Source organism: Rousettus aegyptiacus, unplaced genomic scaffold (assembly GCF_014176215.1).
Source record: "Rousettus aegyptiacus isolate mRouAeg1 unplaced genomic scaffold, mRouAeg1.p scaffold_m13_p_6, whole genome shotgun sequence".
Classification (NCBI taxonomy): Eukaryota; Metazoa; Chordata; class Mammalia; order Chiroptera; family Pteropodidae; genus Rousettus; species Rousettus aegyptiacus.
In genome coordinates, this window is record NW_023416309.1 from 112,487,653 (window position 1) to 112,514,454 (window position 26,802).

At 57.9% G+C, this 26,802-nt stretch overlaps 1 protein-coding gene, 3 long non-coding RNA genes and 1 pseudogene across 5 annotated transcripts; 3 read left to right on the forward strand and 2 right to left on the reverse strand.

Moving 5' to 3' along the window:
- Positions 1-1,322: 1,322 nt before the first annotated feature.
- Positions 1,323-4,105, reverse strand: LOC118604064. Its single transcript, XR_004951672.1, has 2 exons — positions 2,972-4,105; positions 1,323-2,792 (listed from the first exon to the last, which is right to left on the reverse strand). It is a non-coding gene; the product is annotated as an uncharacterized LOC118604064 (long non-coding RNA).
- Positions 4,106-4,426: 321 nt separating this feature from the next.
- Positions 4,427-12,483, forward strand: LOC118604065. Its single transcript, XR_004951673.1, has 3 exons — positions 4,427-7,936; positions 9,555-9,704; positions 11,701-12,483. It is a non-coding gene; the product is annotated as an uncharacterized LOC118604065 (long non-coding RNA).
- Positions 12,484-17,556: 5,073 nt separating this feature from the next.
- LOC118603937 lies at positions 17,557-18,768 on the forward strand. Its single transcript, XM_036223359.1, has 2 exons — positions 17,557-18,281; positions 18,366-18,768. Exons 1-2 carry the CDS (start codon positions 17,710-17,712, stop codon positions 18,766-18,768), a joined length of 975 nt encoding a protein of 324 aa, XP_036079252.1. The 5' UTR covers positions 17,557-17,709.
- A 3,144-nt stretch (positions 18,769-21,912) lies between these two features.
- Positions 21,913-22,031, reverse strand: LOC118604144 (annotated as a pseudogene).
- A 372-nt stretch (positions 22,032-22,403) lies between these two features.
- LOC107510052 lies at positions 22,404-25,469 on the forward strand. Of its 2 annotated transcripts, none has more exons than XR_001596715.2 (3): positions 22,404-24,193; positions 24,454-25,262; positions 25,400-25,469. It is a non-coding gene; the product is annotated as an uncharacterized LOC107510052 (long non-coding RNA). The 2 variants fall into 2 exon arrangements; XR_001596714.2 differs by having other exon boundaries at positions 24,454-24,974; positions 25,131-25,441.
- The last annotated feature ends 1,333 nt before the right edge of the window (positions 25,470-26,802 follow it).

The window sequence follows — 26,802 nt, forward strand, 5'->3', positions numbered from 1 at the left end:
TTGAGTTTTGAGGAGACCATATGGTCCGTATGTCAGGTTCTGCCTATCGATTTTTTAATTTTTTATTCAGATAAGACATTCTTTATCTGACTTTACTTGTATGTGGATAGACAGGAAAGTGATTAGGAAGATTCACTCTGGGAAGCAATGGATAACCAATTTTGCAACTGTTTCCTCAGTGTTTGAAAAGACAGCATATTATGGTTTAGGACCCACACTTAGAATCTGTTTTTCTACTCACCTGTCTTTATATTAGTTATCTATGGCTGCTCAACAAGTCACTGTGAAACATCGTAGCTTAAACAGGAGACATTTAGTATCTCATGGTTTCTGTGAGTCAAGAACTCAAGGACAGGGAGAAGGTTCTGGCTCAGGGTGTCATGAGGGGATAAATGTAATTCTGTGGCCGGGGCCACTGTCATTTAAAAGCCTCGCTGAGGATTTGCTCTCAAGATGGCTCATCCATGTGGCTGTCGGCAGAAGCCGTGGGGGCCCCTCGCCAAGTGCATGTCTCTCCACAACTCTACAACTGGTTCCCAAGAACAAGTGACTCGAGGGAAAGTGGAAGTCTGTCTGGCCCAAACAGGAGCTGCTGTGTCGTTTATAACCTAATCTTGGAAGTGACATGCCCACCACCCTGCATATTCTGTCGGTTACACAGTCCATCCTCTGTACCAGGTGGGCAGGGCCTACGCGAGTGGTCGCCTTGGCGGCTGGCTGTCTCCATCTGCCTCTTTCTCTACCACAAGTGTGATTCTGTTAGTTTTCTTTGCACTTGACTGTTCTTAATTTACATATTTTGATTCCATATCAATTTGCAGCATGTCGAATTATGTTTTATTTTCATCGTGGATTCTGCCTTTTATCAATAGAAAATAACCCCATTCGTTTTGATAGCTTTTGCTTTTGATTCGATGATATCTAGTAACATTTCCATTTCTACTTCGTGTTTCTTTGCATTTACCTGATAATCTTTGCCTGCTGTTTTAATTATACATCTCTTTAATATTTAATTTCTCTTTTGTTTTGGATGTGCCTCTAATACTGAATATATACTTTTTTTTAAATAAGGGAATCTCAATCATTTACTTTTATTTTTATAACGAATATATTTGGTTTCGACGGTATTGTCTTCTTGCCTGTTTTTTTTTTTCCCCTAAGTTTTCTGGATTTTGCTCTACAGATTTTATTTTTACCCTCCTCCTCTCATATTCTCTCTGTTTTTAAGGTATGCACCTGCTTTGAATTCTCCTTGTATTCAACTGGAAATTTAAGAACATTAAAGCTATATATTTTTTAAATTATTTTTTCAATTACATTAATACATGCATAATTTAAATGTCAAATAATATTACAAGGAGAGTAACAAAAAAATTAGCTTTGAGTCACTCTCCTTCTATAAAACTAAACGTTTGTGTCCCCCCAAATTCATATGTTGAAATCCTAACCCCCAAAGTGATAGTATTAGGAGGTGGGGGGGGTGCTTTGGAAGACGATCAACTCATGAGCGCAGAGGCCACGAAGATCGATCAGTGTCTGGTGAGAACCCTCTTCCTAGGTGGCTGTCCTGTCCCTGTAACCTCACACGGCACGGGGGACAGGGAGTTCTCGAGGCAGGGAGCGTGTGTGTCTCTCTCTTTCTAAGGGTGCCAATCCCATTCCTGAGGGTACTGCCCTCATGAACTAATCACCCCCAAATACTATCGCATTGGGCATCAGGATTTAACAAATGAATCCGGGGGACACAAACAGTGAGTCTGTAGCAGGATCCCTAATTAGTAACGGGGAGACTTTGCAGCTAAGTGGTGTTAGGGTCCAGGGGTCTGACCAACGTGCATATCAAGGAGAGAAAAGTGTGGGTACTCCCCGAAGGGGGCGGGGGCAGGTCACTGGGGACCTGCGTGCTCTGCTCCCTCCAGCCTCGTGACTCTGTGGCTTCCCCCTGCAGCTGCAGGCCTGTCCCAGGGAGTGGCAGCTGTGACACTGGGGACAGACCCCCCCTGGAGCTCCGAGCTTCTCCGGCCACGTCAAAAGCCTTTCTGGCTGGCTTTGCCTTCCAGACAGTCCCCTCCCTGCACTCATGTCCCGCTGCCTCCCTGTCCCCTCGTCATGCGGATGGACCAAAACCTGGCCACCTGCGCCCACCATCACGCCTTTGGTGATCTCTGGACCCAGACTCCTGGCTCATCTCACTGCCCTATCTGGTCCCACTTGGCCCAGATCCTGCCCAGTCGGACCCCTGAGCCTCTGCTCAGCTCCCTGGGGACAAGTCTCCTGAAGACAGAGGCACCGTGCGTCCTTTGCCCGGCTGGTCTCACTTCACGCTGGAAGCATTGAGGGGCTTGAGAGTGTCCAAGAGCCACCTGGGAAGTGGCTGTGACACTTAAGCGCTCTAAAGGTCAGACTGCAGGCCCCCCTCCCGATTTCCAAGTTCGGTCTGACATTTCTCCCTGGAAGTGGGTCACATGGCCAGGTTTCTGCGACAGAGGCCCCCACCCCTGGGACTGGGAGTGTAGAGTGGCTCCTGCAAAGGATTTCAGAGGACAGTCTGCCTTTAGCAAGGACAAGGACGCTTGCAAGCGTCAGGATCAGTTTTACGGAGACAGGCTGAGTGCCCTCGCCATGTGCGAAATGGATTTCGGATCGGTGCTTTCCGTGAGAGGTGGCGCGGTGCCGGGGGACCCCCCCCCCCGTCCCCCTCCCTGTGCCCTCCAGAGTGATGCCACGTCCTGCACCCCGACTTCGCTTGTCTGTGACGGTGCCGGAAGCTGAGCCGACCGCTCCTCCGTATCCTGGAGGGAGACAAAGACCCAGGTTCATACAGCTCCCCCGCCCCGCGCCTCCCAATTACACAGCGCCCCCCACTCGGCTCCCACGTGGATCGGCATGTAACTAATTAACATCGCGTTCATCGAAGCTGAATTCGTGTTCTTGTAGTTAGTACACAAGGATTTTTTTTTTAAATCCTTACCAAGACAGCAGTAACAGGCTCAGCTTTCGGGTCTAGGGACAATGGATACCATGAACCCCCGGGGCAAGACCTTCCGGCACCGCTGTGTCTCCATTACTCAGGGCGCGGGGCCCTTCGGCACCGGGACCCCCTCCCAACGCCAGCCCCTCGCGGAGACGGTGGCGATGCCCCGCCCGGGACCGTGTCCCCGGGTGGCCGCAGCGCTGGGCGGCGCAGCAGCGCGGGTTTCCCGGCGTTCCTGGGTGGCGCCCTGGGCGGGCCGGGCTGCCCCGCACAATGCCAGAGCCGGCCTTGCGAGCCGCGCCTTCCCCCTCGCTCCGCCACGAGGACCCCGCCCTGCCGGTCGCCCTATAGAATCAAAGGAAAAGGAGAGGTGGCGCCGGCAGGCCGCAGGTGTCGCCCTTCGATTGGACGGGGGCGGACGCAGTTCGGAGACCGGCGTTTGGCGGCTGCGCTGCTGCGGGTCTTTCTGGACCGGGAACGCCATCCGCAGGCCCAAGGCGACGTCTAGGCGCTGGCGCGTCGCGCTCCGGCTCCTCGGTGTGCTCAGCGCGGGGAACCTCGGGGCCGGGCCCGGGGCCTACGCCCCAGCGCAGCCCCTCCGTGCTGGCCTCCTGCACAAGCCCCTCTCGCCCTGGGCGCGGTCCCGGGGGGCCTCGCCCTCGTCGGAACAAAGCACGGCTGCTCGGGGAAGAGGAGAACGGAACTGCAGGGGAGGGGGGCGCCCGGGGGGCAGGGGGCAGGCAGGGGGTCCCCGAGGCGGGTGGGCCAGGAAGCAGCAAAAGGGTCCTGGGGGTGGGACGGCCCCCACTTTTTATTCTATAATGAAATGGAAAGAAGGCCCCCTCCTCCTCCACAGGGTGACGGGCCGGGCGCGGTCCTCACGGCGGAGGGTGCGGGGCGCGGCTCGCGAGGCTCCGGCTCCCGCTCGGAATCCTTTGTTTCGCCGGCTGCTTCTCCCCGGGTCCCAAACGGCTGGCGACGGGTTTCCTTTGTCGCACCTCCCGCCCCGCTGGTTTTTGACTTCCTCCTTTCTGCGAGGCTGTTCGCGGTAGCTCCCTGGCCTCTGAGTCGCCGGCCCGTGCGGGCGCGCGGCGCGGCCGGGGGCGCCCCCGCTCCCATGGGGTCCTCCGGGCGGGGCGGGGCGGGGAATTCGACACCACCCGCGAGGCCGCGCCCGGCGCCCCTCCTTCCTCCCGGGGCTGGCCGCCCACAGGTGGTGACTGCGAGCCCACTGGTTCCTTCCTTCCTCCCTCCGCCCCTTCCCCTGGCCGCCCCCTCCCGCCGCCACTTCCCAGGAGGGAGAGAAGAGACAGGGAGCAGAGCAACGGTGGTTGGGAGGGAAGACCCTCCCCACCCCCCACAGGGCTGTCCGAATGCCCTGCCGGGTGCCCGAGCCCGGGCCAGGGACGCCTGGGCCGCAGGCTGGACAATGGCAGAGGGGCGCGCGGGGGGGGGGGGGTGGGGGGTGGGGGGGCTCGAATGTGCGGGACCCGGCTTGGTGCAGAGCCAGGAATGTCCAAGTGGCAGCGATGACAAGTGAAATAAGCATGATGACAGTAAAACATAAACGGGGGGGGGGCATGGGCGTGCCACAGGCAGGGGGCACTGGGGCCACCCGTTTGGAGACACGGGGACAGTGCGGCCCCCAGGGAAACGGGCTCCTTCTTTTCGCTGTGCTGCCTGGAAACGACGGCTGGAAAGGCAGGGGCCACCCCTCCCAGCTGTGCCTGGCCGCCCACCCTGCTCGCTCAGGCTTCTAGCCACACTTTGTTTTAAAGCCGGTGAAAGCCCCAGGGAACACCCTTGGCAGTGACTGTCCTGCCGGCCCTTGGAGACCCGGAGGGCAGAGCTGCCGGGCGCCTGCCTGGCACGATTAGGGCCACTGTCTGTCTCTCTGTCCACCACGGGCACGGCATGGCCGGAGGCATGGCCGGAGGCAAGGACGGCAGACGAGGAAGACGTTTTCAGGGGAGCCGGGGATGTGGCCTGACACCTGTCAGTCTGATAGGCACTGGCCTCCCGCCCGCACCCCGGGGCCCAGCGGGGAGAACGGCCCCTAAGAGCTGAGCGGGGCTGCAGGTGAGGCGGCAGAGGGGGGTGCGGTGGGTGCCTCTGCTTGCTAAGCCCCGGGTGGGGCCACCCTCTCCGCACACTCTAGGCTGACCCTGGAAACCACCTGTACCCCTCTCCTGTCAGGACAGTCCTTCAAGTCTGGAACTTTCTGAAATATTCTCTCTGCCTTTGAAGTGTTTGTTTTATTAACCATTATTTTAAAAATCAGCTTCCGGCATATTTGTCCTGAAAGACAAATAAAGCCGGTGGCCAGAACGGGCGTCCGTCCCCCACATACAGGTTCTCGGGGGGCCCCTTCCCTCACCGAGCAATGCGCGTTTGCGGACAGATCTGTTATGGACTGGGCTCTGTCCACCCAAAATTCGTCTATTCGAGCCCGAGGACCTCAGGGTGAGATTGTTTGGAGAGAGAGAGCCTGTAAGGAGGTGACTAGGCTGACTGGGCCCTCGCCCAAGGTGACTGGCGTCTGTATTAGAAGAGTCGATTAGAACACAAACGCACGCACACACGCACAGGGACCACCGTGTAAGAACACAGCCACGGGCAGAGGCCTCGGAAGACACCAGCCCCCCCCCCCCCACACCCTGACCTTGAACTCCCAGCCTCCAGGACTGTGAGGCCACGCGCTTCCGTCATGTAAGCCGCCCGGTCTCTGGTGCTTGGTCGTGGCGGCCTGAGCACCGGAATACAGAATCTGTTAGGAAAAATGAATCCAAATGTATGTCTAAAGATGATCCCAGGTCCCTAAAACGTCTGCTCTGACGGGAGGGGAGATGCTTCACGGCCGTGGCCGCGCGGGAGTATGCCCCATGTTTCCGTGGTCACCCTTGACACTCCGAGCCCCCTGCCCAGCGCCTCCCTGACCCCCGCCCTCCCCCCAGTGTTTCTCTAAAGCCTGCTCTTTCAAAAAGGTATTTACACAACAGATCAACATTTAAATACACGTTTAAAACCCAGCGAGGCCCCATCTGCCTGTCAGAGTGGGGTGGTTTCGCTCATGGGTTTCCAGTTGCTTGGATAAATAATCAGCTTGAGTGTGTGTGTTTTTTAAAACCTACCCCCTACCGTAGTTACGTATTTACCTTTGTGATAATGTCACATCGCTCTCATTTTTTAGCTACTGCGGGGGACGAAATTGTTCCAGTAAAAGACAGAGGGCTGAATTCCATGGAGGAGTGACCAGGGGTCCCGCCTGCCCCTCCCCCGCTGCGCGAAAGTTCCTGGCGGTTCCGAAATCCCAGGGAGCCACATTCGTGAGCGTTAGAAGCCGCAGACACCCTGCCTCCTGTGGCTTTTCCCGTCTGTGACCCGCTCGGTGGTAGCCCACGTGGGAATAGGAGAATGTGGCCTTGCCATCCATCCACGGGGTCACTGGAGAGGGTGCGGGGCCCCGCGCGTCACATTGAGCGTGCCCGCTCCCGGTGGCCTGGGCGTCGGGGCACTGAGCGCCACCACCACGTCCTGCAGGGTCGCGTGTTCTCAGTCGGACCTCATGACCTTCCTTTGCTCACGCGGGCCTCTGCGATGACGCCACCCCCAGAGGTGGCCTTGCCGTCCTTCGGGTTTCCAAAGCACTGGGGACCGGACACCCTTTAGCACGGCGGCCTCGCCTCGCACTCCCGACGCCAGAGCCCCTGGGAGCTGGAGAAGGGGTCCCCGTGTCCCGGGCAGCACAGTGGCCCCTCGTACGGAGGGAATGAAAGGAGCCGGCCGGTCGGGCCGTCCCCATTTCACAGGTGGGGATGGAGAGGCCCAGAGCGGTCACGGGATCAGGGCTTGTTTCGTACTTTCCCAAAATTCCACATTGCAGATTTTGGGACGAGAAGCCATTTAGCGATGGGTCATCTATCTAGGGAGACACGGCTGCCATAGGTGTCGAGCAGTTTTAAGAAATTATTCAGCCCAAATCTACTTACCTGTGGGTCGGGGGCGGCTGCTTTCGTTAAGAAAACGTTTTTATGGGACACCTGAGAACAAGGAATCTCTAAGCGCCCTTTAGATGGCCGAGGCCACACGTGGCGCAGCGGAGGGCATGGGGCTTGCCCGCTGAGCGTGTGCGCATGCGCACGCGTGCGCGCGGTAGGGCGGGCGCACAGGTGAGGCGCTGTTAGTTCTTATTACCCGTCATTTTCAGGTAGAGTGAGGATAAGAAGAACTAGGGAACGAAATTCAAAGGAAAGGAACAAAAAATTTTTTTTCCTTAATAGCAAAACCAAGCAGGAAAAAACTCCAAAGTCTTTTGCAGGTAAAGGAGACAAGCACTCAACTAGGAGTCTGAATTTGAGCCTGTTGGGGATCAGGGGCCTGTCCCTTCCCGAGGGGGTTTGGAAATGTGCCGAGATGAGCGTGGCCGAGCGTCCCGTCCAGCCCACAGGCTGGTCAGGAGAGGCCCGCCAGGGAGCAGGATGGACATGAGTGGCCCGGCCTGCCTGCTGACATCGCGGAGGCCTGGGCAGCAAGCCCCCCTGGACCATCGCACCCGCCGGGTGTCTCCAAGGACCTCTGAAGTCCTCCTCAAATATTCTCCAGCTAAAACTGAGCACAATAAAAACCAGGTCACTGAACACCGTCGGTCATTAGAGGGATGCAAATCAAAACCAAAATGAGACGTCACACCTACTAGAAGGGCTTATTATTAAACGAGCCGAAATGACAGGTGTGGGAGGATGTGGAGAAGCTGGAGCCCTGGTGTGTCACCGGTGGGGGTGTAAAATGGTGCAGCTGCCGTGGAAAACGGTGTGCAGGTCCTCAAAACCTAACCACGGAACCACCGTCGGACCCAGCAATGCCGTTCCTCGGCCAGTGTCCAAGAGAATTGCACAACGACGTTCACTGCAGTATGATTCGCAGGAGCCGAAAGGTGGAAAGAGCCCGAGCGTCCATCAACAGGTGAGTGGATAGGCAAACTGTGGTATATACACACGATGGAATACTACTCAGCTATGAAAAGGAACGGGATTTTGATATATGCCGTGACATGGGTGGGCCTTGAAAACGTTATGCTCATTGAAATAAGACAGATGCAGAAGGACAAATGCTGTATGATTCCACCTATGCGAAGTCCCCAGAGTATGTGAATTCAGACAGGAAGTAGAGAGATGAGGGGCTGGGGGAGGGGAAATAGGAGTATCGTTTTATTGGGACAGAGTCTCCATCGGGGACCATGGGAAGGTTTAAGGTGCAGATAGTGGCAATGGTAACACAACACCATGAATGCATCTCACGCCACGGAAACGCACTCTTAGGAATGCTTAACGTGAAGATCCGGCCTAACTCTTGGGGACTTAAAGGCAGCAAAGGACATCGGAGGGCGAGGGTCCAAGTCACAAAGCCAGGCGGCCTTGGCTGTCTCCCCTGTCTCTGCCTCTTGGATTCTGGGTGCTCTCCCTTCTATATCCTCCTCTGAAGATGCGAAGCCAGAACAAGGGTCCCCAAATGCCCAGCGGTGACCCGCGGTCCTGGGCGCGCCTCGGAGGAGTGCCCCCGCCAGAGTCCGAGGCTGCGTGTTCCATTCGCAAACACGCTGCACTTAGTTGTTTGATGGACGCTCTTGTCCCCGCTCTGGCTCCAGCTTCCGGAACCCCTGTGCTTGGGTTGCGATTGTCATACCTCCCTGCTGCCCCGCCAGCGTCTGGACGAGAGCCAGCCCCCCAAGCCCCGCCCCTAAGGACCGAGGACCGCCCTTCTGCTTGTCAGTCTTGGAAGGAGGGGTATGGAAGCCCCGCCTTCCTGAGAACCCCGGTTCCCATACCTGCCCCGTCTGACAAGGCTGGTTTAAAAGGGCGTGGAGTTTTGCCAGCAACTGGCAAAGCTCTCGGCTCCCGGCTCCCGCATCGTTCCCCCCCTGCACCAACCTCCTACAGGGTCTGAAACGGGTGGCCAGAAAAAACAGCGCCCAGGGGGCTGAGGCCTGAGAGGTGCCCTTGGTCACCTCCGAGGGAAGCCAGGAGGACGTATCCTTGCCTGGGGATGCTGTTCACCCCTGACCAGGGGCGGCCATGTGTCATTTGGGGAGTGCAGTCTGGGAGTGGCGGAGCAGCCCCCCAAACGCCCTCCCTTGATGGGGGAGGTCCCATCAAGAATTCCTTTCCGCAGAGTATGATGTCTTTGCATTAACCACTTGAGGGAAAAATTTAATTTGTAATAAATCTCTATTACAGTGGAAACCCAACTGCTCCAGTGGCTATAAAAATTAATTCCTTATCCTAAACACGATTATATAGCTTTTAAAATGAATTGACTGGTGGTTGGTTCCTGGTTTGGGTCATTATTAGTAATTAGCGTAATCGAATAGCATCGCCATAACATTTCCCTGCTTCCTCCTGCCCTTGACTGGCCTCGCCCCCTCGTCTGGTGCAGAACTGGGTCCCCTTAAGTCATCAGACTTGTAAATGGGATATTATGGGTCCAACGAAGCTGCTGCTGACTCCGCGGGCTCAGACAGATTTTTTTTCCTTCCGGAGTGGTCCGTTTTGCTCACTGGTTTGTTTTTCTTTTTTTCCTTCAGAGTACTGCGTACCTTTGGGGACAGCACGATAATTTTCCTCTGAAAGGAACTCGCAGAGTGGATAAGGACCTTGATACCTGTTTAGGAAAGAGGAGGGAGGTCTCAGGACCACCTGTCTTTGTCTGGAAACTCTTGTGTTCACCTGCTCAGGTGGGCATTTATTTTGCCTGAGGAAACGAGTCAGTAAAGTTCCCACAGATGTTCAAAGGGAAGCCGTGCCCCAAACTCTGGTAGCTCACATTTACTGAGAAGCTATAAGGACCAGACTGGCGGAGGTCCCTAGCCAGGGGGTCTGAGGAGAGGGTTCGGGAAGTCTAGGAGCTTGGATGAGGCACATTGACATCTTTAGTTTCCAGAACCTTCTACAGCAAGCCAGCATTTCCTTCCATCATGAATGGAACCAACGCACTAGCAATTTCTCCACTCCATTAAAGTTACCGCGGGTATTTCTCAAAATAGTCTTCAGGCCCAGCGCTACTCAGGAATTACGTTCGTGACTAAACCAGCAACCCGGCTTTATGTAATGCGTTGATGAAGAAGCACGTGTATGATCAGATCTTGATCTTTAAAACACCTTTTAGGAACCGGCATCCGAGCTCATTGGTTACTGCGGTAATTCTACATATCTCATTGAATGCATTTAAAAACAGCATTCTGAGGAGCCGTCCGGAGGCTTGCCCAGGTGTCACGGAAGCCCAAGGCGGAGCCTCGGCTGGAACCCCCGGCGGACACTGGTCCAGGCGTGTGTGCCGAGGCCATGCCGTGTCTGGCCTTGTTGGAACCCAACCTCCTGCTGCACAGCTGCCCGGTTAGACGAGGTCGAGGGGCCAGCGCAGGTGAAGACCCCAGTGCAGTCAGGCTGGCTCCGCGTGGGCCACCTCCTGCAGCCCTACGCGGCGAGTCCTAGAGAGATCTCGCTTTTACAGATGGGGACGTTGAGGCTTATCTGAAGGGCCTGAGCTCACAAAGCTGACAGTGGTAGAACTGGGGTTGGAGCTTAGGCCGTTGGGCACCTGGTCCCAGGTGATCGCAGACGCGAGCTCGTGATTCCCCACCGTGAGGTACAGTGGTGCGGGCCTGGGGGGGGGAGGGGGCGGTGATGAGCTGCTCCTTGCCGAGTGTGAAACAGGGCTCAGCAGTGCTGGACCTAAGCACCCGAGGAGGGCTGGGGTCCCCCTGGTCGAGTCGCTGGGGTGGAGCCCCCCGTGCTGTATTCTCTGCTGTCTCCGCCAAGCCACAGGATTTGAGGCTTTGTCGCTTTCTCCAAGGACTTGCCCGTCAAGGGGAATTAGTTTGAGAGGCAATGGGAATAGGAATGTCATGTGAATTTAAGGTAAAAATCTCCGGGATCTGAGGAGAGCGGGTGTGACAGCCAGCGAGGACCTCGGGGACCCAGTGGAGACAGGCACGTTCACACAGGTGTCGGACTGTGCGCTGACCTCTGACCAGGGAAGAACCTTCTGGGACCAATTAGAATCTTTCTTCCCGGGCTGGGTTCGTTTGCATAAACTCTAGGCCCCCAGGAAAAAATTCCAAAAAGACCCATATTCTTTGCCAAATGAAAAACGCCTCTCTTCTTTCTGTAGCTGTCAGCTCGGCAGCATCCGGGCAAGCTTTTGCTGGGTCCTCTGACCAGCTGTGCTCTTGGGGACTCTGCCCTCTGCTGCAAACACCTCACCTGACTGGTAATTGTTTGTCTCCAGATTCCAGCACTGAGGACAGAGACTCACCCCGCTGTGTAGCCAGTGCCTGCTGCACAGCAGGTGTTACTGACTCCATGGCAGGACGAATGGGTCTCTTTCCATGATACCTGGCTGCCTCCTTGCAAGCCGGACATTCTACACAGGCCCCATGGAGGCCACTGGGAAGGCTAGTGTTCGGGTTTTCTTCAGCTCTTAGCCTGGTTAAGTCCCTGTTAGTTTCTGGGCCCTTAAGGAGCTTAGAGCTGAGCTGGGGAGATAAGATGTAAGTCCATGAAAAGATTATTTTTATTTTTGGAAAGCTGAACATTGTGAGCCAGTGTCGCATGAGGCTGTGGGGTTGGGCTGGAGGTAGGACATCCTTGTCCAGTTAGGAATCGCTGCTAAGTTCCAGAAAGGGCTGAATTCTGCGTCTTTTTTTTTTTTTTTTTTTTAATATTCTGCAGAGGTTCTGAGATGCTGAGGTTAGGCTTGGGAGAAAAACCAACCTCAAAAAGTCAAATGATGTGTTGGAGCGCGGAAGTGGGAGACAGAGTGAGTGGGGACTTCCGAGATAATTCCGGAAGGGCTGGCTTTGGGGCGCTCCGGAGGCCGCCTTGGGGTCCGGCTAATCCGCTTGCTTGGAACGCCATTCCTGAGAAGCCACGTGCACATCGGGCTCCCGTTTCTAGGCCGATGGTGCGTCCAGCTGCTGGAGTTCGTGATACGGAACGGCGGGCCGTTAACGGGGTTTCAGGTGCTGCCTTTGTCCCAGGGAGCTTGGCAGAAGGTGCTAGAACATCTAAGGAGCATCGGGGGAACATGAAGACAGCGCCTCCCCTGAGGAGGAGGACGCAGGGTGCCGGGGTGGGAGCACGGAGACACCGCTTGTGTGTCCCCGAGTTCTCCTTCAACCTCCTTCCAGGGAATCCTGAGCATCTGGAGGCCCTGGGGCAGTGGCGCCGAGTGTCCACGGGGTGGCAGTGTGGACCGCCATCCCTGAGCGTGCCGTCGCTGAGCCGCCCTCTGGGAGCTGGCGCAGGCTGCGCGCCGGGGCAGGAGCGCGGAGGGTCGTGCCTTCATTTAACCGACCCGTGCACTGCGCTGGGAACCGGTCCGCCTTCCTCTCCGCGGGGGCGGCTCCCCGTGTGTGGAGGCTTCGGGGTGCTTATTCGCTGGGCTGGGAACACGCTGATAAAAAGTTAATTTCTATTTGCTGTTGCTCAGTAATTGGATGAACATGAAAGCAATTAAATATTAAAACATACAAACAAATAACTAAGTCACCGTAATTAGCCAAAGTTTGATCACTGTCATATTTATTTAAGAAGAGGTGATATGTCTCAGCAGGTGACATTTTAAATACCCCGGGCCTCTCTGGTGGTGTCTTTGGAGAATGCTGAATAATGTATGGAGAATTTAATTAAACCCTGTTGTAAATCAGCTATGATGACAGGGGAGTGACAGCCACATGTTGAAACGAGAATTAGTCCCCAGCAAGGGATATTAATTAACTCCTTTTCTGAAGGCCTTTGGCACCGCGTGGCATTTAAAAAGAGAAGAAGGAAGAGGAGGAAGACGCGTCGGCAGCCGGGGCTCCGACATGGCGAGGGGCCGGCGCTCGTTATTATTTTCACAGTCGTCATCATTATTTGCGGCTGGAATTTCTTCACTGGCCAAGTGCAGCCAATCATCACACTAAGCAATTCTTTTCCCCAGGAGCTCGAGTTTCAGGTGGAGAGAAGGGGCGTAAAGGGTGCCAGGGAACGAGAGTCCCTTTGGGAAACACGGGCGTTTTCGCACGCGGTGGGTTAGTCTCCCCCAGACGTGACTCGGGCAGAACACGCAGAGGTCGCAGAGGTAAGCGCACAGACCGCGGAGCCGCCAGAGCCCGGGCAAACCGCGTCGCTTGCCCCTGCACCCCGCTTGGGAGAGGAAACAGAGGCCCGGCGACGGTGGAAGGGTCACCCCAGGTCACGGCTTCCTGGGCAGCCGCCTCCCCAGCGTTTTGAAATGAGGAGAGAGACGTGCCAGGAGTGGAAAGGCGCTCCTGTGGAAGGCTGGGTGACAGGCACGCGGCGCCTGTGCCGGATGCTAAAGCGACCTGTGCCACAACGGAGCCGGCATGTCCACACCCGCGAGCGCGGCGGGGGGCCTCTGCCACGCGGTCCCCGCCGGCCTCGGCCCCCGGAAACGAGGCCGGGTTTGCAGAGTCGCTTCGGTCAGTCTTTGCCTAAGCGTGAACGCTTGCGAACGGGACGTGTCTTGCCCAGGCGCCTGCGGGGAGGGGCCTTCATCGGTCAGTGAAGAGCGTGACCCTCTGCTGAGGGCGGGGATCACTGGGACCCCCCTGTGCATCCCATCGCCTTGCAATAACTATGACCCTCTGGGAGCCGCTCCACGCACTCCCTCGGTGGATGGGATCAGGGAGCACCTCATGCACCTTCCTCCCAGCAGGATGCACAGTCACGACGTGTATCTAGGTGTGTGCACGACGTGTCTGTGCACAGTCCGGGAACTTGCTCACGTAGCCATCGGCCCTGGCAGCCACGCAGGGGCCACAGACCATCACCCTATTGGCTCCCTTGGTTGGTGATGGACAACTGTTTTGGCCAATCAAGAGCTGAAAAGGGCGAAATGTCAGCTGCGGTAGAGACAGGCCCCCACAGGTGGATGTGTGGTTTCCTGAATGTTCCAGAGTACCTGCCGGAGTGTCCCGCAGAGAGGAGAATCTGCCTGACGCAGGCCTTGCAGCCTCCCCAGGGACGGAAGCGTCGGTTCAGAAGGAGCCTAGTGTTTCAGAGGCGGTGTGTTTCAGGCATGTGAGCTGAAGTGTGTCCCCAAATGCTGGGACTCCGCCGGTCCCCAGAGCGGGGCTGGCTGGAAGCAGACATGGAGTTTATGCTGAGAGTGTTCTTGGCGAGTCTGGGATGCATTCCTGTGGGGAGGACAACCACAGAGGCCCCAATGTCCTGTTTCCGTGATGTTATCTGGAAGGTGAGGGACTTAACAGCAGACAAAATTTAATCCCTGAGGGCCCAGAGTCCTTGTGTCAGAGTCACTGACACAGAGGCTGGGGGGCCTTTTCCTCATCTGCAGAGTGGTCAGCCGGAGCACTTTGCCACTTACAAACTAAGTTTGGTTGGCAGTTAGAATTGAAGGTCAGGTCCCTATTTTCACCCTAAGCCATGCTCCCTTCTGTGGGGTTGCAGAGCTCAGCTGTTTGTTGGCCTCAGGTGAAGCCATTCTGGGCCTGGGGGGCGGGGGGAGGCGGGTTCCAGCCCAGCGACCAGCAAAACTCTGCTAAGGAGGTGCCAATAGTTATGCAAACAAGAAGGGGTTCTGGGGTCACTTGTGTGCCTTCGCAAGCCTGCAAATGCGGCATGCCTTTTCTCGGGAGTCACGCTCATTGGCTTAGTAAAGGCTCTGAGCAGTCCTGCGTTAGGTTTGCTTAAGATGGTGAGTCTCACGTTTACACGATCGTCGAAACACCCTCCCCCTGCCTGCCGTTTTTGTCGTTTAGAGTGCACTGTGGTGGGGGGAATAATGGCCCTCCGTGGGCATCCACATGGAGGTGCATATGTCACCTTACATGGCCACAGCGACTTTGCAGATGTGATTAAGGACCTGGAGACCGGGGCTCATTCCGGATTATTCTGCCCTCGAATCAAATCGTGAGCCCCTGAAAGCAGAGAACTCTCCTGTCTGTGGTCAGAGGGAGGGGCCGGAGACGCAAAGTTGCCGTTGCTAGCTTTGGCGGTGGAGGAAGGGGCCGGAAGCCGGGGAACGCGGTGGCCTCTGGGAGCTGGAAAAGGCCGGGAGACGGAGTCTTGGAGAGGACCAGCCTTGCCGACGCCTTGATTTTAGTTCAGTGAGACCCGCGTTGGACTGAGAACCTGAAGAATTTTTAAGATGATAAACTCGTATCATCTTAAGCCCCTCGATTTGTGGCAGTTTCTGCAGCGATCGGAGAAAGCAAGGATGAGCACCTGTTTCCAGCTCTTGCATGCCGACCTCCTTCTGGGAGTGATGCCGGCCAGTAATCCAGTCACATGATTAAATGGGATCCATCGATTGTTGCCTGGGCACCAGGCACCGCGGGACAAACCGAGATGCATGAGACACACTCTGCATTTCACTCGAGAAGCCAGGACAGGTACATAGAAGGGACACAGCGACATTTCTAGGGCTTGCTGAGAATGGGATCGAAGGAGGGGCCAGACCTCACCCATCCGGGGGTAATCTGGGAGGTCCTCGGAGGAAGGAGGTTGGGCCTTGAATGCAGGGCTCCCGGCTTGAAGCCTTGGAGGATGACCCGGATTTGGGGAAAGGCTGGGAGGGGCCTCGGCGGGCATTTCTCAGCCGGAGGGGTGACCCGCAAGGATGCCGGCACCTGAAGATGCCCCTGCCGCCCGGCCCAGCTGGGCGGGTGGCGCCACCTCCAGGTCAGGAGACGCCGGGGCAGCCCGCGGTCTCCGGGCCAGGAGCGCCCCCTGCCGCCGGCTGTGGTTCGTGTTGGCAGAGCGGTTGCCATGGGGTCGTAGAGGAAGCCGGAAGGGCACCGCGGTGGACCCCGCCGTTTCGGAAATGAGCGGAGTGTGACCCGGAGTAATCGTTCGGCCCGACATCGCCACCGGGCCTCGAGAACCCGCCCCACTGTTGACGGTCAGTATGTTCGCTGTTCCAAACGCGGCTTCTCGGAATCAGTCTGATCCGCTGTGTATTTTCCCCAGTCTGGGTTCTTGGTGTATCGTTTGCATGAAGCCAGCTTGACCCTTGCTGGTGGCCGGCCCCGTGCGTTTGGGTGGACGCACATGGTCACCAGCGCTGGGGGGGGGGGTGCCCCCTCAAAGTTCCTTCTTGCCAGAACCTTCTCGCACGTTTCTTTGTGGTCCACACCTGCCCCTCCCCTTGCTCCCTGGGCACGAGTCCCCTGTTAGCTTTCCCCATAGCTTGCCTTTCCAGAACCTCCTACGAGCGGCGTCGCACAGCGTGCAGCCTGGGGGGGTCCGGCTGCTTCCCCGTGACTTCTGGAGGTTGTTGTGGTGACTGTCGCGTGTGCCCGCGGCTGGTCCTGCTTGTTGCCGGGTAGCCTTCGTTGTCAGGCGAAGGACGTTTGGGATGTTTCCGGTCTTCGACGACGACGCACGGAGCTGTGAACACCTGCGGGTTCACGTGGGGATGCACGTTTCAGCACGATGGCTGGGTCATGTTGTTAGCGTGTGCTGAACCTGGTTAGAAGCTTCCAGAACGGCCTTCCGACGCGGCTGCAGCCCTTCGCGGTCCCGCGGGCAGTGTGCGTGGGCTCCGCATCCTTGCCGACACCGCCCGTGGTCAGACTTAAAACACCGTGGCCGTTCTCTGTGTCGAGGTAGCGCGTGGAGGTTTCACTGACGTTTCCCTGGTAACTAGCGACGCTGGACATCTTTCTGTGTAAGAGCCATCTGCCCGTCTTCTGTAGTGTCGTGTCTTTTAAAACTTTTTGCCCCTTTTGAAAATTGAGTTGTTTTCATATTCTTACGTTTTGGGAGTTCTTTAGATATCCCTGGCACTGAGTCCTCGAACGTGTTTAGTAAATATTTGCGCCCAGTCTGATGCTGGTCTTCGCATTTTCTTCGCGTCTTTTAAAGGGCGGAAGGTTTGAGTTCTGAGGTGCAGTCGATCGGTTTCTTTCTTTCACGGATTGTGTTTTTCGTTTCGAGACACTCTTTAAACAGGGGAGGTATCGTTTTGGGCAAAGGACTCTCCACCTTTCCCTCTGGACACAGAACATGGCACAAGAGTGTGTCCCCCGGGGAAGGCGAGGTGCTAACGCCAGGTCGGCCCCAGCGAGACCTACGTGCTTTGTAACGCGCGTCTTGCCCCACACCGCAGCGTTTAAACGTTCTGTTCAACCCGTAGCCTTTTTATTTTTCTAACCTGTTAAAAGAACAAGTGGGCGGGCTGCCCGTCAGGGCGCCGTGTGCGGAGCCTGGGGGCGCGACGTGCCCGGCTCCCCCTCTCTTCCCGGCCCTGGCCGTCGCGTTCCCGGCACCCCCTCCTTGGAGGGGCGGTGTGTTCCTGAGGCTCTTCCTGTTTTGGATCCTGCTCCGTTCCTCCTCGTGGGCCCCCCAGAGCCGTCCGGCAGCGTGAGAGGGGCTGTCTTTGACCATGAAGCTGGGAGAATTGGGCAGTACCGGAGCCTTTCTCTCATCCGACAGTGATGGGAGAGCTTTCAGCACTTTGGGGGTGCTCTGGGGACCTCGGCCTGGCGGTCCCTGTGGACAGCCTCATGAAGAGCCAAGCCCTCTTGTTCCGGGGTCCAGGATGTGGGGGTGGGGCTCCTTCCTGTCAGCATCAGTGTTTGGTCTACGCACCCTCCCGGGTTTCCTGTTGGTCCCGTCCCGAGTTTGGGGTTTGCACACTTTTGCCGACATCTTCACGCAGCCCTCGATTGTCTGAGCTTGAGTGGGAGCCTCTAGAATTCACACCGATAAATGCAAGCTTGTTTTTCTGTCTTCCACGCCCCCCCTGTTTCTCCGCTCCCCCTCACAGCACCCCAGTTCTTGGAATGGTGCCCTGCAGATCTCTGTTCTTTGGCTTCCGTGAGTTCTACAAACCCCTGTGAAGCCGCCAGTGCCCAGCCAGCACCTGAGTGTGGACAGGCACCCGGCCAGGCCCTCTGGAGAGAGACTCTCTGCCAGCATCCTGCCCACCCCCCACTCCGCTCCTCCCCGCTCCTGGGAGGGACGTGGCCAGAGGACGCGGGAACTGGGCTGGGGATGCCCAGGGCGTGGTTCTCAGCTTCCGGATCCGCTGAGAAGCCAGGACTGGCTGAGCAGAAGGCAGCCCGCGGCCTCTCTGTGCCCGGGCACGGACGCCGGGCTTCCCGAGGAGCCGGCTGCAGTAGGCGGCCTGGCTGCTTGGCCCGTCAGATGCCTCCGGCTGGAAGAAGCAGATCTTGGAGCTGCCCAGAGCGGGGCATCTGCTCGTCACTTTGCCGAAAGGGACCCGTGTGCACGCAACCAGGAGCTCCTGATGCACGAGGACTTCGGCCATCGTCTTGTGTGTACGTGTGTGCGTCTGCGTGTGTGTGTGCGTGTGCACGCGTGCACGCAACTGTGCTTTTATCTCTATGTTCTGTCTTCAGCAGGTCCCGGTGGCCACTGGCAGCTCTCTGGGGCTCCACGCTTTCTTGGTCACGTCCAGGAAGAAAGAGGGAGCCTCTTGGTTCCCACTTGTCAAGCAAAGGTTCTGAGCTTGCGTTAGTCAGGCCGGGCTGGCCGGTGTGCCCACTTCCGGACCAACCACTGTGGCAAAGGGTAGGGAAACACACTGCCTGGCCTCACTGGGGTCATGTGCATTACCCCCGGACCCGGGAAAGGACCCGCCTGGACCCCCGACTTGCTGTTGGGACGAGGGCACGAAACCCACAGGGGTCTGTCTTCCTGTGGTTAGGAGGACGAGGGCCGGTGAGTCAGTGCTGCCAAGCGGGTGGCTACAGGAGCCAGGCCACCGTCACCTCAGAGGAGTGGACGCCGGCCCGCTTGCGCTGAGCGGGGCGGTGGCGCCCTGGTCCGCGGGCCGTGGGTGTGTCATCCGCTCGTCACTTTGCCGAAAGGGACCCGTGTGCACGCAACCAGGAGCTCCTGATGCACGAGGACTTCAGCCATCAAGGCCATCAAGATGGCCTTGGGCCAGTGACCCGCTGGGGGGCGGGCAGCACAGCCAGGCAGCCAGCCCTGCCTCTCGGGGGCTCACAGAGGTGCCCAGTGGGAGACGAGACGAGCTTGAACCAGGCTGCTCATTCCGACAGTGACAATGTGGCATCGAGCTCAGGCCCGTCCCTCCGTGCCGAGAGGCTTTCTTTTCATCAGAGCAGTACTTGTGTGTGGGAACTGGTCCCAGCACAGGGCAGCCTGTGTCATGACGGAAAACGGCGACCCCCTGCCCCCTGCCCCCCATGTCCCCCCTCCCGAATATCTGAGTGTTTCATGCCCTCCTTCCAAATGGGGAGCTTAGCTTCGGGCGACAGCTCTGAGGCTTGGCTGAGGCGGGTGGGTTTGAGCCCCGCCCACTTCGGTCCGCGCCTCGTCTCGGCCTTCGACCATCATCCTCTCCTCCTTCCACTGTCTGCGTTTGCAGGGAAAACATCCCGTCAGTTGAAATCCTGCTTCCTATTTTGTCAACGTTACGGTGGGCTCCCGGGCGAGATGGCACAGACATCGCTGCGCGTGAGGTCAGACTCTCTTCAGACCTCACGGCCTCCGTGTACCCCTGCGTGAAATGGAACGAACAGTCGCGACGACCTTCTGGGGTGCTGGAGGAGGCGGCGGGCTTCTGCATGTGGTCTTGGGGTGTCGGGGCTGCTCTCACAGTCCTGTGGCCCGGGCGGCTCGGACGGCCGACATCTGCTTCTCCAGTTCTGAGGCCGGAAGTCCCAGACCAGGCTGCTGGTGGGTCCAGTGTTGGGGGGGGGCGCTCCTGGCTCCCAGACGCGTCTCCTCGCTGTGTGCCCCAGGGGGCGAGAAATGAGGGGCTCCTTTTAGAAGGGCGCTAGTCCCATTACTGAGGGCTCTGCCCCCCATGACTTAATCACCCCTCAAAGGCCCCCACCTCCTGGCATTATCACAGAGAGGGGTAGGATTTAACCGTGAATTTGGGGGGCACCCACATTCAGTCTACAGCGCACATCGAGGGCTCGGCCAGGTGGGCACCCGTGATTTCAGCCCAGAGCAGAGAGCGAGCCAGCCAGGGGCCCGGCACGCAGCACATCCTCCTGCGTCCCGAAAGCGGCGCCGTTAAAAATAGAACAGGACTCTTCAGAGATTCTCCAATGACACCCACCAAGTGCCCATTAACTCATCAAAGCAGCGATTCCAAATTGATTATTTCGAGTGCAAGACATAATAACATGTTCATCATGGAAAATAATTAGCAGTGGAGAGGGGCCGGCCTGCCGCCTGGCTTTGCCACCCCGCAGCCGTGGGCGGGCGCGGGTGGGCGTGGGGGGCGGGCTGCTGGCCTCGTTGGGGGCTTTGGTCCTCACCCCGCGGCCCGGCCCCCCTTTCTTCCGCCCCGCTGGCCCAGCCAGGCCCTGTCCAGCACGGAGGGCGCCCCTGGCCGGCCCTCTCCAGACCGGCCTCTGGGTTTGGCCCCGCCGAGCGGCAGTCATTGGCCGGGCTGCCGTGGGCGCCTGGGCTTCGGGTGACGTGCGTCTCTCGCTCGCTGGGCACGGGCAGCAGCCGCAGCCCACACACCTTCACGCTGTTTCCTTGGAAACCAAATTGCTCTGGCAGCATTCCGCGGTGACACACACTCCCCACCAGAAGCGAGGGCCACAGGGAGCTCTCATGGCCCCCTTCCCCCTTCTCCCCGGCCCCCCCGCCCCCCCAGACCCCACGAGGGGAGGGGAAGGGGGTGGAAATGCCCATCCCCCCGGAGAAGGGAGGCGAGCTCTCTCCCGGGAGCCTGGCGTCCGCTGACGTAGAGAGTAGCAGAGCCAGCAAGATGTTTACAGTGCTTGGCAAAATGGCCCCCGAGGCGGGGAGAGCGGGCGGCGTGCGAGATGGGCTGGGTCTGGAAGCACCCCAGCTCCCAGGGGGGGCGCTTTAGTCTGGAGCCTCATCCTGGGGGGCCAGTGAGGCCTGCATGGGGAGGCTCCCACAGCTCCCCACCCTGCCTGCCTCTTTCCTCCCACCCACCACCCACCCCTCGCTGTATTTCACGCCCCAGCAGAAAGCCTTGGTGGTGGGGAAGACTTGGGGAGGGGCTGTCCTCACCCTGATGGCGCTGGTACCCGTGTGGAGGGTGGGCGCTGTGTGGCCTCCGACCCCCCAGCTCTCCGCTGAGTCCTTCCCATGGACTTGCCTTCAGCTGGAGAGAGGGCCTCGCCCCACCCCTCAGCCTGGCCTTCCAGGGGCCGCCGCGTCCCGTGCCTGGCCAGCGCCGGGGGATCCAGGCCAGGCCGCCTCGTCTCAGCTGGGACAACTCAGCATGGTCGCCGCGCTCCAGGGCTCCCAGGAGGGGCCGGCCGAGGTCCCTGTGGCCGCAGGTCTCCAAGGGTCTCCAAGACCACCTACCTGCACACGAAGCTCTGTGGCCCCAGGTCCCCAGCGGTGACCCCAGTGGTGACAGCGGGCAGGCACAGGGACGCAGGGTGGGGCGGGGGGCCGACGCGATGTAGGGTGTTCATTTTTTAATTCCTTTGGTGGTAAAATACACATGCCATGAAAATCACCATTTTCACCATTTTTAAGCGTGCAGCTCAGCGGCATTAAGCACGTTCCCGTTGCCGTGCGACCCTCACCGCCACGGCGTAACCTTCCCCTCCCCCTCCCCCACCCCCTCCCCCGGGCCCCCCCCCCACACACTGCCACCCTGCTTTCTGTTCCTGTGAATTGGACTCCCCTGGGGACTTCGTGTCAGTGGGTTCACATTTGTCCTTTGGCATCTGGCTGATTTTCTGTAGCGTAAAGTCCTCGAGGCCCCCCACCCACGTCATAGCTGGGGGCTGAGATTCCCTCCTTTTTAAGGCCGAATGCTATTCCCTCCTCTGGGTGGACGGCAGCGTGTTTATCCGTTCGTACGTGGATAGATGTTTGGGCGGCATCGTGAATAATGCCAAGACGGACACGGGCGGCGACCCGGCTGTGTGTGCGTTTATTTTATTTTATTTTATTTTATTTTTTTATTTTTTACGCCTACAGCACCTGGTCTTCCTAGGTGGCCTCCCATCCAGGTACTAACCAGGCCCGACGCTGCGTAGCTTCCGGGATCAGACGGGATCCGGCGTGTTCAGGGTGCTGTGGCCATGGACTCGTGTGTGCGTTTAGACAGAGCTCTCTGGGGAAGGTGCGTCGGAGGTAGACTAGTTGGTCGGGAGGCCAGCGAGCAGCGGAGGGGGCGGGTGCAGGGGGGCCATTTTCTGCTTCCCCCGGGGCTGGAACCATCAGGCCGTACCCCGGGTCTAGTGGCACTAAACACCACGCAGGCTGGATTCTTCTGTATTTTGTTCACTGAGTGCCTTCAGCCTATAGAACAGACGTGGCACATAGTAGGCCCTCAGTAAACCAACAGGGAACTGACGGGGACAAGAAAATGTTCCCCCGATGATGATGATGATGATGATGATTCTTCTTCTTCTTCTCCTCCTCCCTCTCCTCCCTCTCCCCGTCTCCCCGTCTCCCTCTGTCTCCCTCCTCCCCTCCCTCCCCACTTCTGAACTTGCTCATCTCTCAACTCCATTGAAACAGTCTGTATCAACTTGGAAACGGGAGTGAGCTTAGGTGGGGAAGGTCGTGTCTCCAGACCTCCGCTCGCAGAAAGCAGGGGTGCTCCTGGACCAGCAGTCCAGCGTCAGTGCCTGGACCAGGCCTGCGTGAGCCCTTGGGTGCGGGAGCGTGGGTGCCGTGGGTGCCGAGGCCCCGGCTGGCGGGGAGGACATTCGATCGACGGGGCGCCAGCGCCTCTCCCCTTCCTGCCCCCCTTTTAGACATCCGGTGTTCTTTATGGCTTTGCTCAGGTGGATTATTCGTTGCCATAAATTTTCTTATCTCCAGTGCTTTTCCAATTATGGATAACAACAGAAAAGCAGTCCTTGGTCTCTAAAAGGTCATCAAGATAGAGAGCCCGTTTGGGAAGGGGGTGACTTATGTAGTTGGCTTGTATAAATCCGGAGAAGTTTTATGCACAAGTCGGACAAGAAATGTGAGATTCATAAAATATAGGAAGATTTATGGTGTCTCGGCCGATGAAAATGGCCTTTCCTTTTGCCGTCCGTGTGGGGGTTGTTTGTTCCTTGCAGGTGCTTTACGCACGGCTCGGGGGCCAGCTCGTCCTCACCTAGCCCTGGGGGGCGGCCGGCGGCCCCCTCAGGCCACGGCTTCCTTCCTTCCTCCTTCTCCTCCCCACCTTCTCATCTCGCTCTATCAGCAGGAAGAATAATTTAATGGTTGAAAACTCAGGCCGCAGAATTCAAACCTCGGCTCCGCCACTTACAGTCCCTGCGACGTCGGGGAAGTGACCGAAGCTGTGCCCAGTGGCGTCTTCCACGCGACAGGCCTCACGGCGGTGTCCGTGGGCCTTCAGCAGGGTGGTGAAGAGCGTGGCGCCGTCCCTGGCACGTGGCACGTGGCACGTGGCGGCGCCTGCTTCCCGCGAGCACCGTCCCCGCGAGGCCCCTCATTCTCAGGCGGTCCACGTCCACGACGGCAGTCACACCGTCACGGCTCCACACCGCCTCCGGTGTCCCAGGCTCCAGGCTCTCTCGTGTGTCGGTCTCGTTCTTGTTTGCGGACTTCTAATCGGAACACACAGGGGAAGCGCCTCACGGTGCCCAGCACGTAGTAGGCACCTTACGAGTCACCGTTGCCCTCCAAGCCTCCGGGCACACAGCGTCCCTGTCGTACCCGGCTCAGCGCTGGGCACGCGGGAGGCCCCCCGAGGCGGAGCCGGGGGGTGAGCCCGGGCGCCCTCTCCCCTCCTCGGTGCACGGTCCTCAGCCCGCATCGAGGCGGCAGCACAAGTGAGCTCGGGAGGAAGGTCTCTGTCGCCTGGGCGGGGCCCGCGGCGAGGAAGTAGGAGAAGTGAGCTTTCCGGAGGGGGTGGCGGGGAGGGGCTCGATCTCCGCACAAGCGAGGAGGTGACCGTGCCTCGCATCGCCCCCTCGTTTTAACAGCCAGCTCGTGGTCAGGGGGCAGCCAGGTGGCCCGCCCACCCAACTCACGGCACGTCCACCCCGTCTGACGCCCCAGCCTTCTCTCAGAGGGCTCAGCCCCCAGGCCCCCCCATCTGACACAGGGCTGGAGTAAAATCTCATCTTCATGACAGACAGGACGTTAGGGACAGACTGTCCCCACCAGGGTTCTCCTCCGGGACGAAGGCTGGCCGTGAAGCTGCATCGGCGGGCAGGCTGGCGAGACCCTGGGAGTCGGCGTGCAGAGGCATTGGTCATGCTGGAGAATGGCACGGAGGAAGCAGGTGTCTGGCCTGGGGTGGCGGAAACACAGTGTCGAAGGCCCACGGGGGGGAAGAGAGGCAGAGACGTGGCCTCAGTTTTCAGCGCAAGTTTCCTCCACTTAGTGTTGCCATAGGTTACGGGCCTGATCACCCCAGGGCCAGTCGTGAAGTTTTACGGTGTCAGGGTGCAAGGTTTTAGGAGAGAGAAAAATCGATTGTCAACTTTCTGTCCTCATCGTCTGCAGAATGCAAAGTTGATTTCGTTTTGCTTTTCTTGGCAGTGGTTCAAGGTGAGGAAGACAGACAGGAGTCACTAACTTCCTTTCGTATGCAAAGAGAAAGCAAAGAAGCCTCTCCTCGCAGACTTCCCTGTCAGCGTGGGAGACCCCGGATGTGCCTTCTCGCTCCCCTCCTTGGGAGATTTAAGAGGTTTCTGGAACAGCAGAGAATTTGATGCTAAATCTGTTTCGAAACCTTTGGGTCGTCTGCCACAGTTCTTTTCCCTTGGCTCTGTGAGCAGGAAGGTCTGAGGAAAGAGGCGGAAAGTTCTCTCTCTCAGAGGGACCCTGTCCCAGGACACATGTGTCTCCGGGCTCAGAGTATAGTTCTTGTGAGTGAAAATTCTTACTGAGAAACCACATTTCTTTGCAAAGAAGAAAAGGAAAGAAGCCAAGGTCACATTTACACCCGGGCCAACGAGCACATGAAAAGATGCTCCATGTCATTCGCCGTTGGGAAATGCAAGTCAAAACCACAATGAGATGCCACCGCAGGGCCGCTAGAATGGCTCCGATTGAGACGGGTAATGACGAGTGTCGACCGGGATGTGGGGGGATCGGGACCCTTGCTCACGGCTGGCGGGAGTGTAAAACGGTGCAGCTGCCTGGGGAGGCGGTTTTGGGGTTTCTCCAAACGTTGAACATACGATTACCATATGACCCAGCAACTCCCCTCCCAGAAATACGCCCCAAAGAATGGACGATGTGTATTCAAACAAGCACATGTCCAAGTGGGTTCACAGCAGCTCTATGGCCAGAAGACGAGAACGACCCACACGTGTGTCAGCAGATGAACGGATAAACAAAAGGAGGTATGTCCATACGATGGAATATTATTCAGCCATGAAAAAGGAACGAAGTTCTGATACATGATAAAACATGGGAAAGGCTCAAAAACATTGTGTGAAGTCAAAGAAACCAGCCTCATGTTGCGTAATTCCTTTTTTAGGGGAGATCCGGAACGGAGAAGTCCGTGGAGGCAGAAAGCAGACCGGTGGTTTCCGGTGGCTGCGGGGGGTGGGGGGAGTGGGGAATACCGGGTACAGGGGTTCCTGGGTTCCTTTTGAGGGGACAAAAATGTTCTGGAACTGCACAGAGGCAGAGGTTTGTACACACTGTGAATATACTAAAAGCTGCCGAAATGTTTGTTCACTTTAAAATGGTTAACGTGGTCTGTAAATTTCTTCTCCACTTAAAATATATTTAAAAATTTTTCAAAGAAGGCCTTGAGGAGCAGGCTCTCTGGGAGACGGACTGACTCAGGGGGTGTTGCTACGAGTGGGTGGAGAGTAGCTATTGTTTTCGTCTGGAATTTCTTGCTTCCTGCAGCTCAGCAGTGAAGGTTTGGCGAGGCTGTCAGGTGGTGGATAAACTCCCTCTTGGGAGAATCTTGGGGACCAGCCTGGACAGAGCCAAGAGCCCAGGGGGACACAAACTGGTAAACCCCCCAACCCTATTCACCCCTTTTGTCGTAACCATGCCCCCCGCAACCCTGCGTCAGGCACCAGTGACCACCTGCCCAAAAAACCAGGCCCTCCGCCTGGGCCCACCCAGCACGAGAACCTGCCCAGGCGAGGGTGTGGCAGCCAGCAGCGGGAACAGCCCCAGGAAGCCAAGCCCCTGGGGCCTGGGCATGGCCACACACCCCCCCCCCCACTGCTGTGTACCTCCCCTTCCTCCTATGCCTGGGCTTTGTCTGGCTCCCTCCCCCGAAGCCGGCCCTTGTCAGGGCCTCTGCTGGTCCCCAGGGCCGGGTGGGGACCTTCTGCTCAGCGGTGCTGAGTGGGCCCAGGAGGCAGCAGTCAACTGAGGTCCTGGCACCCGCAGGCCCCGATCGGCCCCCACCCCTCTCCCCCACCCCTGCCGTCACCCCCGTCTTGACAGCCTGTCCTCATTTGTTTTCTCAAGTGTTTCCTGGTGCTCTAGGGGACCCCATTCATCCTCCACGACAGTCCTGCCTGGTGAGGGGCAGAGAGAGGCAGGTCCCCAACTCCCAGGCCTCAAAGAAAACTGACAGAACAGAAGTGGCTCTCTCCTGGCACACCTCCAAGTGGGCCACCCCCAAACTGGAGGCTGTAGGTGCGAATATGAAAAATCTTCCTCGATCTTTATCTGCCGATCTTTATCTGCCGCAGCCCTGGCCCACCCCCTGCCGCCCCCAGCACTGGGGACTCTGTAATCCGAGCAGGAGAGGGTAATTAATTCAACAAGGCCCTGGTCCCGCTGGCCCTTTGAGGAGGGAGCGAGGCGGGGAGGGGGGCGAGGAGCTGAGGAGGCTGCTGGCTGGCGTAATAATCCCGGCTCCGGGCAGGAGTATTCCAGCCCTAATGAGACCCCCGGGCACTGTCGGAG